This window comes from Podarcis bocagei (genome assembly GCF_964188305.1).
Source record: "Podarcis bocagei genome assembly, chromosome: 18".
NCBI classification, from domain to species: Eukaryota; Metazoa; Chordata; class Lepidosauria; order Squamata; family Lacertidae; genus Podarcis; species Podarcis bocagei.
In genome coordinates this window covers 2,144,352-2,160,965 of record NC_138144.1, presented here as the reverse complement: position 1 = coordinate 2,160,965, position 16,614 = coordinate 2,144,352, and the positions used below count along the sequence as shown (strand labels likewise).

Sequence of the window (16,614 nt, the reverse complement as noted above, 5' to 3'; positions counted from 1 at the left end):
CAAACATGATGTGCTATCTCTTTACATATGAAGAAAAAAGGAAATGATGTAGGGAATAGAAAATATTTAAAGGAACAAAAAAGAGGAAAAGGAAAAAAATAAAGATACGAAGTAAAAAAATTCAAAAGAGGAAAAGAACAGAACATTATTTACACAATGAGGGGCAGTATTTCCATAATAATAATTGAAAATCTGGACACAGATTTTAGTCCTTTTGTTTTGTTTTATTTCTTTTATTTTTAGTCCTTTATTTTATTTTATTTATTTTATTTTATTTTTGTCCTTTTATTTTATTTTTGTCCTTTTATTTATTTTATTTGTTGATCTGTTATACATATATTATTTTGAAAGGGGGGGGGAAATGACGTTTCTGTGGTATTTTCAAGGAAACCCGCCCCAAATCTGCATTTCCGGCACTGGCTGCCAGCCGTCCGGATATCCCCGGGCACTCTCCGCGAATCCCCGGGCGCCGTCCGGGAACATCCGGACGCGCGGCCCCATCTGCGCATGACTATGGGCAACCCTCGCTTCGAGAGGAGTCCATCAATTCCCCTCACACACACAGGAAATCCCGCCTCCGCGACCGGAAGCAGCCGCTCTAGGGCAACTGCGACGGAGGAGGAAGTGCTACGTGCGCTTTGCCGCCTGATGCTTTCCGGCCCTCGCCGGCCGCCGTCGTCCCCGTCCCCACGCGGTGACGTCGTCGGGGGCGGGGCTTGGCCTCCCGTCAGGGAGGAGGAGGAGGGAGGAGGGGACAAGATGGCGGAGGCTTCGCCGCAGCCGGGCCGCTACTTCTGCCACTGCTGCTCGGCCGAGATCGCCCCGCGCTTGCCGGTGAGTCCCGGGGGGCCGCGGGACGGCGCTTCCCCTCCCGCTCCGGGGACGGAGGAGCCGCCGCTCCGCAAGGCCCGGCGGGGGAGGCCGGTAGACTGCGCTGCCCGGGGGAGGCTCCACTACGGGAGGAGGGCGCCTGGGCCTTCTAGGCCCCAAGCCCCCCCCCCAATTATGAGGAGGGGAGGGGTAGACTGCTCTTTGCCCAGGGGGCTCCTCTCCTCCTCCCCTTATATGAGTCCTTTTCTGGGGGGGGGTCTCTCCCAAGCCCCCCCAATTAAGAGGGGGTCTTCTCTCCCAAGCCCCCCCCCAATTAAGAGGGGGTATTCTCTCCCAAGCCCCCCCCAATTAAGAGGGGGTCTTCTCTCCCAAGCCCCCCCCCCCAATTAAGAGGGGGTCTTCTCTCCCAAGCCCCCCCCAATTAATAGGGGGTCTTCTCTCCCAAGGCCCCCAATTAAGAGGGGGTCTTCTCTCCCAAGCCCCCCCAATTAAGAGGGGGTCTTCTCTCCCAAGCCCCCCCAATTAAGAGGGGGTCTTCTCTCCCAAGCCCCCCCCAATTAAGAGGGGGTCTTCTCTCCCAAGCCCCCCCCCCAATTAAGAGGGGGTCTTCTCTCCCAAGCCCCCCCCAATTAAGAGGGGGTCTTCTCTCCCAAGCCCCCCCCCAATTAAGAGGGGGTCTTCTCTCCCAAGCCCCCCCCCAATTAAGAGGGGGTCTTCTCTCCCAAGCCCCCCCCAATTAAGAGGGGGTCTTCTCTCCCAAGCCCCCCCCCACAATTAAGAGGGAGTCTTCTCTCCCAAGCCCCCCCCAATTAAGAGGGGGTCTTCTCTCCCAAGCCCCCCCCCACAATTAAGAGGGAGTCTTCTCTCCCAAGCCCCCCCCCAATTAAGAGGGAGTCTTCTCTCCCAAGCCCCCCCAATTAAGAGGGGGTCTTCTCTCCCAAGCCCCCCCCCAATTAAGAGGAGGGGAGGGGTAGACTGCTCTTTGCCCTGGGGGCTCCACTCCTTCTCCCCTTATATGAGTCCTTTTCTGGGGGGGGTCTTCTCTCCCAAGCCCCCCCCCAATTAAGAGGAGGGGAGGGGTAGACTGCTCTTTGCCCTGGGGGCTCCACTCCTTCTCCCCTTATATGAGTCCTTTTCTGGGGGGGGTCTTCTCTCCCAAGCCCCCCCCCAATTAAGAGGAGGGGAGGGGTAGACTGCTCTTTGCCCTGGGGGCTCCACTCCTCCCCTTATATGAGTCCTTTTCTGGGGGGGTCTCTCCCAAGCCCCCCCCAATCAAGAGGAGGGGAGGGGTAGACTGCTCTCTCACCTGGGGGCTCCACTCCTTCTCCCCTTATATGAGTCCTTTTCGGGGGGGGGTGTCTCTCTCCCAAGCCCCCCCCCCATCAAGAGGAGGGGAGGGGTAGACTGCTCTCTCACCTGGAGGCTCCACTCCTTCTCCCCTTATATGAGTCCTTTTCTGGTGGGGGGGGTCTCTCCCAACCCCCCCCATCAAGCCTTGTAAAGAGGAGGGGAGGGGTAGACTGCTCTCTCACCTGGGGGCTCCACTGCTGTGCGTTGCTTCATCCCATTTATATAAGTCCTTTTGGGGGGTGTTATTTAGGGGGGGGCAAGTTTGCAGCGGAGGGTTTTCCCCATCAAGATATTTAGGTATGTGCCTTGTCATTTTTTTCTTTGGGGGGAGGATAGTGTAGGCTCCCCTCCTTCCCCCCCCCCTTCCAGGTGCCACTGCCAGGCGTTGCTTTCTTCTCCCCTTATATAAGTCCTTTGCGGGGGGGGGCATGTTTGCAGCGGAGGGTTTTTCCCATCAAGGTAAAGATGGGTTGGGTGGGGAGGTGTTGCCCTCCCCCCTTTTCTCCCTCTTTTTTGTGTGGGGGGGTAGACCGCTCTCCCCCTTTCTTTAGGGCAGGGAGGTAGACTGCTCTCCCACCTGGAGGCTCCACTACTGGGCGTTGCTTCCTCCCATTTATATAAGTCCCTTTTTGGGGGGGGGGGTTGCCCATCAAGATAAAAATGGGTTCGGATGGGGAGGTGTTGCCCTCCTCTCCCTTCTTTTTTGTGGTGGGGGGGGAGACTGCTCTCCCACTACGGGAGAAGGGCGCCCGGGCCTTCTTGGGGGGTGGGGAGGCAGGGGGGGTTCTCCCCCAAGCCCCCCCCCACAAAAAAGCCTTGTAAATAGGAGGGGAGGGATAGACTGCTCTCCCACCTGGAGGCTCCACTTCCGGGCATTGCTTATATAAGTCCTTGGGGGGGCATGTTTGCAGCGGAGGCTTTTCCCCATCTAGGGGGTAGACTGCCCCCCCATCTCTAAGCCTTGCTGCTGTATGTGGGTTGGCTGGGTGGATGTTACCCACCTCTCTTCTCCCCTCTTCCCCCCCAGTTTGTCAAGCAAGGGTAGACTTCTCTTTCCCGCAGAGGTTCCACTTAATAAGGGCATTGATTACACACCAGGCCACCTATCAGGAGTCCTGTCTCGCCTACTGTTTTTAAGTTGCATTTCAACCAATTGCTTTTTTTACTTGAGCCCCGTCTTGGCTGCGGAGGGCGGGGTATAAATACAATTTATTATTATTTATTATTACGAGCAGTGCCTGAAAGGAACAGCTTCCCCTCTTTGCCTGCCAGCAGCTGGTATCCAGGGATAGACTATGCTGGAACACAGAGGTTCCATTCTGCGTTTGCAGATGAAATCGACCCAGGCAGCATGACTTCGGTCTTTTCCAAGGCTTGCTTTCTCTTTCTCTTTCGCTATCTCTTTCTCGGCCTTGCCCGCCCATGTGTCTTTCCTCAACTGCTGGCTGAGAAGAAAAATCCCGGAACGTTTTATCCTTTTCTCCCTCTGCCACCCCCCTCCCCCGGCAGTTGTGCATGGAGCTGTGGCCGTGCCGAAATATATTTATTTTCGCAGAATTAGAACGGGGGCTCTGGAAAGGTCCCGGCCGGTCATCCGGTCCCAAGCCCCTTTGAACACATTTTATTTATTTTGAAAAAGCGCAGGCGGATTGATTGAACGGTACCCAAAGTGACCAATGTTGAACCTGGGGAACTCCTCGCCTTCTTGGGTGGGGGCCAATGCGACTGACAGCGTGCAAAACAACGCGCTGTAGAGAAAAGTATATTTTCCCTGCCTTCCTCATAACACTAGAATTCATGTACGTCCAAGGAAGCTGATTGTCATGAGATTTTTGGGACGGCTAAAAGGGAAGTTCTGCTCCAGGTAGCAGTGAGTTGAATTCCTCAAGAGGTGTGCAGGGTGGCAACACAAGAACGGGGCCTTCTCTGCAGTGGCTCCCCGTCCATGGAATGCTCTCCCCAGGGAAGTTCATCTGGCGCCTTCATTATACACCTTTAGGCACCAGGCAAAAATGTTCCTTTTTAACCAGGTCTTTGGTTGATCCGATTTACATCCTATTAAAATGTGGGGTTTTTTTGTAGGAGCGGGGCTGTTGGGTTGTTGCTTTTACGTTTATTACGTCTTTTTATATCTTGATTTTATTCCGTGAACCGCCCTGAGACCCCTGTCTATAGGGCGGTAAAGGGACCCCTGACCATTAGGTCCAGTCGCGGCCGACTCCGGGGTTGCAGCGCTCATCTCGCTTTACTGGCCAAGGGAGCCGGCGTGCAGCTTCCGGGTCATGTGGCCAGCAGGACTAAGCCGCTTCTGGTGAACCAGAGCAGCACACGGAAACGCCGTTTACCTTCCCGCCGGAGCGGTACCTATTTATCTACTCGCACTTTGACGTTCTTTCGAAGTGCTAGGTGGGCAGGAGCGGGGACCGAGAAACAGGAGCTCACCCCATCATTGTGGGGATTCGAACCGCCGACCTTCTGATCAGCAAGCCCTAGGCTCTGTGGTTTAACCCACAGCGCCACCTGCGTCCCATATAAGGCGGTAAAGGTAAAGGTACCCCTGCCCGTACGGGCCAGTCGTTCCGACTCTAGAGTTGCGTGCTCATCTCACTCTAGAGGCCATGAGCCGGCGCCGTCCGAAGACACTTCCGGGTCACGTGGCCAGCGTGACGAAGCTGCAGCTGGTGAGCCGGCACCAGCGCAGTGCACGGAAACGCCGTTTACCTTCCCGCTATAAAGCGGTACCTATTTATCTACTTGCACTTAAGAGTGCTTTCGAACTGCTAGGTGGGCAGGAGCAGGGACCGAAAGACGGGAGCTCACCCCGCTGCGGGGATTCAAACCGCCGACCATACGATCAGCAAGTCCTAGGCACTGAGGTTTTACCCACAGCGCCACCCGCGTCCCTTATATAGGGCGGTATATAATAGCAAAAACCTACGGAACTCGCTGCCACAGGACCGATCCGAGGAGGAGGAGGCAGGCAATGGGTACCAGCGATAATGGCTGTGTTCTCCTTCTGAATACCAGTTGGGAGGTGTTGCAGTTTTGCTCAGGCCTTGCTCAGGGGGCTTCCCATCTGGCTGCCCCTGCAAGGACAGGCAGCTGGGCCCGATCCGGCTCGCAGGCCTTTCCCGATGTTCACGCGTCCAGGATGATGGGAAACGTAGTCCTCAACTAAGGCTGCCGTGTTTGCAAAAAAGCGAAAATCCGGACGCAAAAACGGCCGAGGTTCTTTGGGTGCCTAAGTTGTTGAGCTCGTTTTGCAAAACCTCAGAGGTTATTGAGCCGGGCATTTGGACTGATTTTCTAAAATTCCACCCGGGCGCTTTTTCTGCTGAACGGATCCCAAATACGTCCGGGTAGTTCTGGACGTGCGGCAGCCAGCATCAGAAATTTGCCTGGCGTGTTTTGCGTCCGACGCGGGCCCGCTTGCGGCCATGTGAAGAACTCTGGGTGCCATGTTCTTGTGACGGACATTTCCTTCTGACCGACTCCCCCTCCAGATTTCTTAAGCATTTAAGCAGAAGAGCTTCTTTAAGGAAATAATAATCTGTCATCGTCTTCCTTGCAGCGCTCAATTATGTGCTGGAGATAATAGTCTTGTTTAGATTTTGTTTTCCATAAAGGGCATAATTTAACCGCACCGAGAGTACAAGTTGTGACGGCTGTTTTGCCTTAGTCTGGTTGGGCAATGGGGGATTGTCTGTAAGGTATGGGAGAAGCAATCGAGTTACGGGGGGCGGGGGGAGAGCAGGCCTGTTAGCATAAAGCCCCCTTCCTCTCTCTGGGACTTAGGCTACGTATAAGTAGCTGCTCGCCTTCGGGTGAGTACAGAACGCTTGCAGGCGACTAGCCAAGGTGGATCTGTGCACCCCGGCGTCGCATATGTTTAATGCAGCCCTGTATACAGTCATGGGAGGGACGCGGGTGGCGCTGTGGGTTAAACCACAGAGCCTAGGGCTTGCCGATCAGAAGGTCGGCGGTTCGAATCCCCGCAATGACGGGGTGAGCTCCAGACTTTCGGTCCCAGCTCCTTCCCACCTAGCCTTCCGATTAGACCTGAGAACATTTTAAACATGAGGATGTAGCCGAATGGCGGCTTCCGTACTTTGTAAAACTTCCTTCCCAGACAAAAAGGTTGGGAGATAAATTCCATAAAGGAGCTATTCTTACCTGCGAAATAGAGACGTCGGACCGCAACTTGGCACCCGAAAATCTTCCATGTGGTCACAATTGTACCTGCGCCAGTATATTAGTGGGTGGCTGGGCTACGGAGGGAGTGGGCTTCTGGCGGTTATTTGGGGAATGAGGAGGCTTTGCGCGAAACGCCGACGATTCGCCGTATATAGCCTGATCTGAAATTCCAAAATCAACACTGCCATGTAGATTTCGAATGATTCTCCGATGCATCGCCCAGCCCTCTACTCCCATCGTCCAGCCCGGACACCGGGGTCCAGCTCCGAGGGCCTCCTGGCGGTTCCCTCCCTGCAAGAAGCGAGGTTACAGGGAACCAGGCGGAGGGCCTTCTCGGTGGTGGCGCCCTCCGTTCAGATGTCGAGGAAATAAACAACTATCTGGCTTTTAGAAGACATCTGAAGGCAGCCCTCTTTAGGGAAGCTTTTAACGTTTGGAGTTTTATTGTATTTTTAATATTTTGTTGGAAGCCGGCTGGGGAAACCCAGCCAGATGGGCAGGGTATAAATAAATTATTATTATTATTATTATTATTATTATTATTATTAGTATTACTGCTGTAAGCATTTGCAAGGAAGTTCCTTGCAAAAGGAAGAAGGAGCTCAGCCCTTTAAAGGGAGAAGCCTTGGTCACGGCAAACATCAATACTTAAATTTGGGTTACATCTTGCAAGCGCCCCATCTTTCTCTGGTGCGAGAGAGTCCCAATTGCATGCATTTATTGTTGTTGTTTTCTAAAGCTAATTTGTACTGTCTTTTCCCCCCTCCTGCAGGACTACATCTGCCCGCGGTGCGAATCTGGCTTTATCGAAGAGTTGCCGGAAGAACCTAGGTAAAGCCCAACTCTTTGGGGACAAAATGAGATTTTTGCCAGTTTTCAGTTTGGGGTCCGGGGCGGGGTCTCCTTTTCGGGCTGTGGGGGCCGCATTCTGGCAGCGGGCAGACCCCCAAATGGCCACAGCCTGCGGGCAAAAGCCGGCCTGTAGGGGCAAGTAAGAGGAACGACAAGTCCTTAATTAATGCCCCCACTGTTGTCAAGTACAGACCAATCGTGGATTGAAGGGCACAGGTTCACCACAAGTAGCTAGTCCACATTAAGGAATCGGCAGCCTTGAGAGAGACAAAAAAACCCCCAGATTTGTTCAGAGTTTCTCCTGCCTTCGAGGTGGTTTTTTAAGTGCCGTCGCTGCTTCCTTGCCTGCTTGCCTTCAGCTCGCTCTTCTATCTCGAAATCTTTTCAGGAACGTCGAAAATGGATCCAACTCTTCGGCGTCGACCAGCGAGCAGAGCAGGCTCCCGTTCGAGGTGAGGAGCCAAGTGTGGCAGGCCGATTCTGCACTGTCGCGTTTTTGCCAGAATTTGGAAGCTGGGAGGGAACGGATGGAGTTGGGTTGCTGGCGAAATAGCCACTCGACTTTGGGCAAGTTGGGGTCGATTCCAGGCGACTAGCTTTGCCCGGCGGAGGTTATCTTTGGCTGGAAGCAGAGGCTTCTGCCTGATCTTTTTTGTGAACCGCCCTGACTGAGACCTCCAGGTATAGGGCTGTATATAAATTACCGTATTTTTTCCTCTATAAGACTCACTTTTTCCCTCCTAAAAAGTAATGGAGAATGTGTGTGCGTCTTATGGAGCGAATGCAGGCTGCGCAGCTATCCCAGAAGCCAGAACAGCAAGAGGGATTGCTGCTTTCGCTGCGCAGCGATCCCTCTTGCTGTTCTGGCTTCTGGGATTCAGAATATTTTTTTTCTTGTTTTCCTCCTCCAAAAACCGTGCGTCGCGTGGTCTAGTGCGTCTTATACAGCGAAAAATACGGTATCTACTTGCACTTTGACGTGCTTTTCAACTGCTAGGTTGGCAGGAGCAGGGACCGAGCAACGGGAGCTCACCCCATCACGGGGATTCGAACCGCCGACCTTCTGATCGGCAAGTCCTAGGCTCTGGTTTAACCCACAGCGCCACCCGCGTCCCTTATAGGGCTGTATATAAATTCAATAAATGAATGAGGGCAGCGTACCTTTCTGGGGCGGGGTGTCCCAGCAGTGGGCGGGGCCAGAGGCAGGAGTAGGCGGAGCTAGAACCTCGCACCTGTACACAAGGCGTCTTCCCAACGCCCCTGACTCTCTCCCCTTCCGCTCCAGAACGCCGACCAGCACTTATTCACCCTGCCCCAGGGCTACGGGCAGTTCGCCTTTGGGATCATCGACGACACCTTCGAATTCCCGGCCTTTGGGTCCAACGCTCAACCCGAGGACAACCGGGAGGCGGAGAACCGGCGCGAGAGGGAACACCAGTCCCGACACAGATATGGCACCAGGCAGCCCCGGGCGCGCTTCACGGCGCGGAGGACTGCTGGCAGGCACGAAGGCGTCCCCACGCTGGAAGGGTGAGAGGACACGACTCCGGCATAGCTGCCAACCGTCCCTTATTTGGCGGGACAGTCCCTTATCCCAGCGCCGTGTCCCACTGCTGTCCCTTATTGATGATGTCCCTTAAATTTCCCGGGTTTCAAAGGAAGCAGCTCCCCTCCCTCCCTCCCTGTCGGCCAGGGAGGAGGGAGGCTCCAACTGTGTTGCTTGGCTGCCCGGCCCGCCCCCCTCCGGCCTCCTCTCACCAGCCTCGGCCCCTGAGAGCCCCTTCCCGCCAGGACTGGTGGGAGCCTCGGGCCCTTCCACGTCCATCCTCCTTGCGGCCGTCGAACTGGGCATCTCTGCCTGGGGCCTCCCCTCTGTCCATCGCCACCGCTCCCACTAGGCCATACTGCGGCCGAAGGACCCGGATGAGATGGGCAGCTTGGCGCGGCCGATGAATTGCTGAGGAGCCTTGAGAGGAGAGCGAGGGCAACCATAGAGGAAGCAGTTCAGAGAGAGAAGGAGGAGGAGGCGGAGGCGCGGGCAGGTGTTTCCAAGGGCTAACCATATTGGGGGAAAGCGGAGAAAGGACTGCAAGCACTTCTCCCATAGATTTGTAGTGGTAGACTAGCATAGATGGTCTAATAATAATAATAATAATAATAATAATAATAATAATAATAATTTATTATTTATACCCTGCGGGTTTACTTCGGGCGCTATTTCCCCCCTGCCTTCCTCCCCGCCTGATGGAACTGAGAGCTGCAGATAGAGCATGAGAGAAAAGATACAGGCACGATGGTCAGGATTGGTGCTGGGTCGGATTCCCAAAGCCTTGAGGAGCGGCGTTTGCGAGTTTTCCTCTTTCTCCCGGCAGTCGGCTCACTTTTCCTTCTCTCCACCTCCCTCCTCTTTCTGCAGAATCATTCAGCAACTGGTCAACGGCATCATAGCCCCCACCACGATACCGAACCTAGGCGTGGGGCCTTGGTGAGTTCACAACGCCCACGCCCCCCCACTCCGTCCTTTTTCCCAGAGGCCTTTTGGTCCCGGTGGAAATCTTAACCCTTCCTCTCTGCTTCTCCCCTCCCAAACCCCATTTATCGTTACGTTCTTGAAGGGGAGTCCTGCATTCGAATCCGATGGACTACGCCTGGGGAGCCAACGGCTTGGACGCCATCATTACCCAGGTAAAACCTCTCTGCCCTTCCGGGGGGAATCGTTGGTTTCAAAATCTGCGTCGCTTCCGTCTTCTGCGCAGACACTGTCCGCATTTCCAAAACTAAAATAAAAATTACTGTGTTTTTTGCTCTATAAGACTCACTTTCCTCCTCCTAAAAAGTAAGGGGAAATGTGTGTGCGTCTTATGGAGCGAATGCAGGCTGCACAGCTATCCCAGAAGCCAGAACAGTTTTTGGAGGAGGAAAACAAGAAAAAACATATTCTGAATCTCAGAAGCCAGAACAGCAAGAGGGATCGCTGCGCAGCGAAAGCAGCAATCCCTCTGCTGTTCTGGCTTCTGGGATAGCTGCGCAGCCTGCATTCGCTCCATAAGACGCACACACATTTCCCCTTATTTTTTAGGAGGGGAAAAGTGAGTCTTATGGAGCAAAAAATACGGTATTTTGTGTGTTTTTTTATATTGTAGGTTTGGTATTCCCTGTTTAGGGAAGCTTTTATCATTTGGACTACTGTATTTTAATATTTTGTTGGAAGGCGCCCAGAGTGGCTGGGGAAACCCAGCCAGGTGGGCGGAGTATAAATAAATTATTATTATTATTTATTAGAGGTTACAATCAGAGGGTGTTTTTGGTAGTCCCGCCCTGTGGAACGCTCTCCCAGCAGATGTCAAGGAGATAAACAACGATCTGACTTTTAGAAGACATCTGAAGGCAGCCCTGTTGAGGGAAGCTTTTAACATTAGATGTTTTATCGTGTTTTTAATATTCTGTCGGGAGCCACCCAGAGTGGCTGGGGAGGCCCAGCCGGATGGGCGGGGTACAAGTAATAAGTTATTGTTATTATCTGGAATCCCCACCCCTTTGCAACAAGGCAAGGACTCGAAGCATCTCGGGGCTTTTGCCTCACTCTCTCCCGCATCCCCGGACGCGGGTGGCACTGTGGGTAAAACCTCAGCGCCTAGGGCTTGCCGATCACATGGTCGGCGGTTCGAATCCCCGCGGCGGGGTGAGCTCCTGTCTTTCGGTCCCAGCTCCAGCCCACCTAGCAGTTCGGAAGCACCCTTAAGTGCAAGTAGATAAATAGGTACCGCTTTATAGCGGGAAGGTAAATGGCGTTTCCGTGTGCTGCGCTGGTGCCGGCTCGCCAGAGCAGCTTCGTCACGCTGGCCATATGACCTGGAAGTGTCTCCGGACAGCGCTGGCCCCCGGCCTCTTTAGTGAGATGGGCGCACAACCCTAGAGTCCGACACGACTGGCCCGTACGGGCAGGGGTACCTTTACCTTTACCTCCCGCATCCCTGTTCTCTTCCAGCTTCTGAATCAGTTTGAGAACACGGGGCCTCCTCCGGCGGACAAGGAGAAAATCCAAGCGCTCCCCACGATCCACATAACAGAGGAACACGTAGGTTAGTCTCTCTTTTTCTTCCGCATTTCTTTTCTCCTCTCCCTCCCTCCCCCCAAAATATACCGTATTTTTCATTCCATAAGATGCACTTTTTTATCCTCCTAAAAAGTAAGGGGAAATGTCTGTGCGTCTTATAGAGCGAATGTGTGGTCGATCGCTGGCTCCCTAGCCCAGGCCTCCATTGCTGAATGTTCTGCAGACGGAGGCTGTTTGTCTCTCCCCAGCGACATGTGACTGGCTGATTAGATTATCTGTCTGGGAAGAAGCTGCAGAACTGTGAGCTGAACGCCATAAAAACAGGATTTTTTTCCCTTTGCAAAGGAAGCTCAACAACTTTGAGCTGATCTTCAAAAAAGGGGGCTTTTCCCCTTTGCAAAAGAAGCCACACAACTGTGAACTGATCCCCCCCAAAAACGGGTCTTTTCCCCTTTGCAAAAAAGGTGCACAACTTTGAGCTGATCCTAAAAAAAAAGAGGCTTTTCCCCTATGCAAAAAAGCTGTGAACTGTGAACTGATCCCCCCAAAACCAGGGCTTTCCCCCTTTCCTCCTCTAAAAACTAGGTGCGTCTTATGGAGCGAAAAATACGGTAGCATCTCATGGCATCGCTTGTTTTTATGCTTGATTTTGCTGATTTCTTCCTCTTGCCCTTTGAGATAGATAGATAGATAGATAGATAGATAGATAGATAGATAGATAGATATGGCGTTTGCAACTTCAGACAGGGTCAACGTGGGGGCATCCTTCTGGGAAGGGTGGAAAGGGGCATAGCAGAGCTAGTTTCTGCACAAAAACAGACTCGCACCCCCTTTTCTAAACCCTTCATCCAGTCGAGCTGGCGGCACGGCCAGAGGCCAGGGACCAGGGGTCGAAACGTTGGTTGTGCAAACGACGCGATCAGTGCCGGATTTACGTAAATATAATATAAGATAAAAACAAAATAAAACCTACATACAACAACAGTGTTTTGTGTTGTGTAGGCTCCTGTGATATAAGTCATAGGCCCCACCTGCTCGCCTGCTCCCGAAAACAGGCATAGGCCCTCCAGATGTTGTGGACTACAATTCCCATCATCCCTAGCTAACAGAACCAGTGGTCAGGGATGATGGGAATTGTGGTCACAAACATCTGGAGGGCCAGGGTTCACCCATGCCTGCCCTAAAATATCACTGGTTTGCTCATTTCCATATATAGGGTGCCTACATTCTGTATGTGCAAATGGCTTGAGATACCTATTAGGTCCATAAATTACCTATAACATATATTCAGCACAAAAAAACAGTGACCGTTTGTTGTGGTCAAAGGACAGCTGGACATATAAAGGGCCCCCTTACCTTCAGGAGCTTAGGGCCTCATCAAACCTAAATCTGGCCCTGGATGCGATCCTACTGAATATAAAAAGGTAAAGGGACCCCTGACCGTTAGGTTCAGTCGTGGCCGACTCTGGGGTTGCGGCGCTCATCTCGCTTTACTGGCCGAGGGAGCCGGCATACAGCTTCCGGGTCATGTGGCCAGCAGGACTGAGCCGCTTCTGGCGAACCAGAGCAGTGCACGGAAACGCCGTTTACCTTCCCACCGGAGCGGTACCTATTTATCTACTTTCACTTTGACATGCTTCCGAATTGCTAGGTTGGCAGGAGCAGGGACGGAGCAACGGGAGCTCACCCCGTCACGGGGATTCGAACCGCCGACGTTCTGATCGGCAAGCCCTAGGCTCTGTGATTTAACCCACAGCGCCACCCGTATCCCTGTACCGTATATAACTCCAGTTAAATTCAAGTAAATTCATGGTAGGGGCCAGAGAGTGTTTCACTTGACTGTTGTGGAAATTCCGGGGGAGCAGGGCTGTAAATATTTTTTAAGGATCACAAATCTCCCAGCCCACGTGGAAGGAAAAGTGTGCCCACAACCGCACAAAACGTCGTTGCTTCTTTTGCCAGGTTTTTCCCCTCCCCCCTTTTTATTTCTTTATTGCAACGTGGGCCAGTAAATCAACCCAAGGTTCCTTGTTCTGCAACCGCAGGTTCCGGTCTGGAGTGTCCCGTCTGTAAGGAAGATTACGAAGCGGGCGAGAGCGTTCGGCAGTTGCCCTGTAATCATTTGTTCCACGACGGCTGCATAGTTCCATGGCTGGAGCAGGTGAGTTGCGAAGAGAGAGAATTTCAATACAGTGGCACCTTGGTTCTCAAACTGAATCGCTTCAGGAAGTCCGTTCCAAAACCAAAGCGTTCCAAAACCGAGGCGCGCTGCTTTCCCATAGAAAGTCATGCAAAACGGATTATTCCGTTGCCGGCCTTTCAAAAACAACCCCTAAAACAGCAATTTTACATGAGTTTTACTATCTAACGAGACCGTTGATCCATGAAACGAAAGCGAGAATCAATGCACTGTGCTATAAAATAAACAAGACAAAATTAAAACTAGTTTTCCCCCTTACCTGCACTGATGATGGTCATTGTTTGGATGGGGCAAGTGTGGGGTCCAGCGCCGAGGGCCTTCTGGCGGTTCCCTCGCTGCGAGAAGCAAGATTACAGGGAACCAGACAGAGGGCCTTCTCGGTGGTGGCGCCCGCCCTGTGGAACGCCCTCCCATCAAATGTCAAGGAGATAAGCAGCTATCCTATTTTTAAAAGACACCTGAAGGCAGCCCTGTTTAGGGAAGCTTTTAATATTTGACGCTGTATTGTTTTTAACACTCAATTGGAAGCCGCCCAGAGTGGCTGGTGAAATAAAAGGAGACCTGACCATTAGGACCAGTCGTGGCCGACTCTGGGGTTGCGGCGCTCATCTCACTTTACTGGCTGAGGGAGCCGGCGTACAGCTTCCGGGTCGTGTGGCCAGCATGACTAAGTCGCTTCTGGCGAACCAGAGCAGCGCACGGAAACGCCGTTTACCTTCCCGCCAAAGTGGTACCTATTGATCTACTTGTACGTTAAGATGCTTTCGAACTGCTAGGTGGGCAGGAGCAGGGACCGAGCAACGGGAGCTCACCCTGTCATCGCGGGGATTCGAACCGCCAACCTTCTGATCGGCAAGTCCTAGGCTCTGTCGTTTAACCCACAGCGCCACCCGCGTCCCATTGGGCGGGGTATAAATAATAAATTATTATTATTAAAGTCAAGTGCCAGTGTTAGAAATTAGACCGGGCGTCTACGGAAGCGACGGCCCGACTCAATTTCTCCTTTTCCGCGTTTCGTTCCAGCACGACACCTGCCCCGTCTGCCGGAAGAGCCTCAGCGGCCAGAACACTGCCACCAACCCCCCGGGACTCTCGGCGATGAACTTCGCCTCCTCGTCTTCCTCCTCCTCCTCCTCCTCCTCTAGCTCGCCGAGTAACGAGAACGCGGCGAACAACTCGTGAGAGCGGAACGGCGGGGCGGGAGGTTGCCGCGGGGGGGGGGGTCGGTCGGAAAACGAAACACGCCTTTCGAAAGCAAGCAAAAAACGAAACAAAAACGTCGCTGCTCTCGCGCCCCTTTTGTCGCCTTCCTCCCCACCTGGCGAAAATGGGGGCGGGGGCGGGCGGGTGTCTGTGGAGGGGGGGGAATGGGAGAGGAACCCCCCCCAGCCCTGGAACACGGATCAAAGGGGGCAGGGTGTGGGGCAGGGGAAGCAGAACGCGACCCCCCCCCCACCACCGACACATTTCCCCCTTGAACACACAAACTCACCCTTGTCTCTTTGACCCCGCAAGGGTATTTCGGGCGCTCTCCCGTTTTGTTTCCTCCGGGGTGGGTATGAGGGAAGCCCACCCTTTTTAAAAAAACGCGGACTCTTTGAGGAAAAACCCGGCAAAGGAACATGGAAGCACTGAAGTGAGACTTTTTGGGGTTTTCTCCTTTTTTTTTTTGAGCGGAAATCGTTTCTGTTAGTAGCTTGGTTTGTTTTTTTTTAAAGCATTTTGGCCATCTTTTTTGGGGGGGGTCTCTTTTCAGTTCCTCAAGCCTTTTGACGTTCCCTCTTCCCTCCTGTCCCAACCTAATGGATTTTTCTACTTCCTAGCTGGGAGAAAGAAAGCCAGCCAAGGAAGGGGTTTTTTTTGGGGGGGGGACAGGTCGTGTGCTCATACCCTAACGACCGGACCCACATTTTCAGACTCGTTAGTTTCCTCTCCTGTTTTAACATCACCCTTCCCCCCCCCTTTTTCTTTTTTGGGCAGCCCGGTGTTGAGAAAGGGGTTTTTATAATGTTAAATTATTACTGCTGTTGAAATAAACGGACATTTCAGCTCGGATCCTGTACACGCATGTTTGGGTTCGTCCCGCACCTTCGAGATATAGACGCCTGATTTGACATGGTGGCCCAATTTTATCGACTGCTTGGGAGAAACCCTCAGTCGGTGGAGCGTGAGAGTCTGAATTTTGGGGCCCCATGTTGGGCGAAAGATTACCGCGTTGCAAGGCATTTGTGGTTCCTTCCAACGCTATGCTCTATGAACTTGTCCTGGAATGGAAGAATCGGGCCTCAGATCTAAGTCGGGGGTGGCCAACTTGACATCTTCTTGATCCCCCGCTGTCATCCATGTTGGCTAGAAACAATAGGAGTTGAAAATCCTTCTACATCTGCAGGGATGTCCCGGTTCTTAGAAGAAGCAATTTTTCTCTTCCGGAGAGAATGTCTCTACAGTGGTACCCCGGTTCTCTTAGGTTTCCTGTTTAAATTGCTCCTTCACAGGGACTAGAAACTTGAGCATCTTCGGTTAGGGCTGCGAGAGATTCACCGTCCATGTAGAAAAATACTTTATTAAAAATAATAATAATCAGTAATAAAAAAGTTATTGAGCTTTTTGGGGAGAATTTACCCCCCAAATGCAAAAATTGATACCCAAACACACGCTTCCTGGTTCTGTTAGCAGAAACCCCAGACGCTGTGCCGATTATTCCAAATTCCGCCCCCCGGGTCCTATTATCGCTGTTTGAATCCCGAGAAATTCCGGACGTATGGCAGCCCTCCCCTGTGGGGGATAGAGCCAGGTTTTTTCCCTCCTGCTCCGGAGGGGAAGACCCGAACCAACAGAAACCGATATATCACGATGTCTGAAATAAGGGCAGAGCTATGCAAAGGAAGGGACCCGGGTGGCGCTGTGGGTTAAACCACAGAGCCTAGGACTTGCCGATCAGAAGGTCAGCGGTTTGAATCCCCGCAATGACGGGGTGAGCTCCCGTTGCTCGGTCCCTGCTCCTGCCAACCTAGCAGTTCGAAAGCATGTCAAAGTGCAAGTAGATAAATAGGCACCACTCCGGCGGGAAGGTAAACGGCATTTCCGTGAGCTGCTCTGGTTCGCCAGAAGCGGCTTAGTCCTGCTGACC

At 52.8% G+C, this 16,614-nt stretch overlaps 1 protein-coding gene across 1 annotated transcript; it reads left to right on the top strand.

The window, feature by feature from the left end:
• Positions 1-707: 707 nt before the first annotated feature.
• RNF126 (ring finger protein 126) lies at positions 708-15,539 on the top strand. The gene is made up of 9 exons (XM_081177994.1): positions 708-834; positions 7,148-7,206; positions 7,616-7,679; positions 8,513-8,757; positions 9,644-9,712; positions 9,843-9,912; positions 11,216-11,309; positions 13,330-13,445; positions 14,508-15,539. The coding sequence occupies exons 1-9, from the start codon at positions 760-762 to the stop codon at positions 14,664-14,666; spliced, it is 951 nt and encodes a 316-aa protein (XP_081034120.1). The 5' UTR covers positions 708-759; the 3' UTR covers positions 14,667-15,539.
• The last annotated feature ends 1,075 nt before the right edge of the window (positions 15,540-16,614 follow it).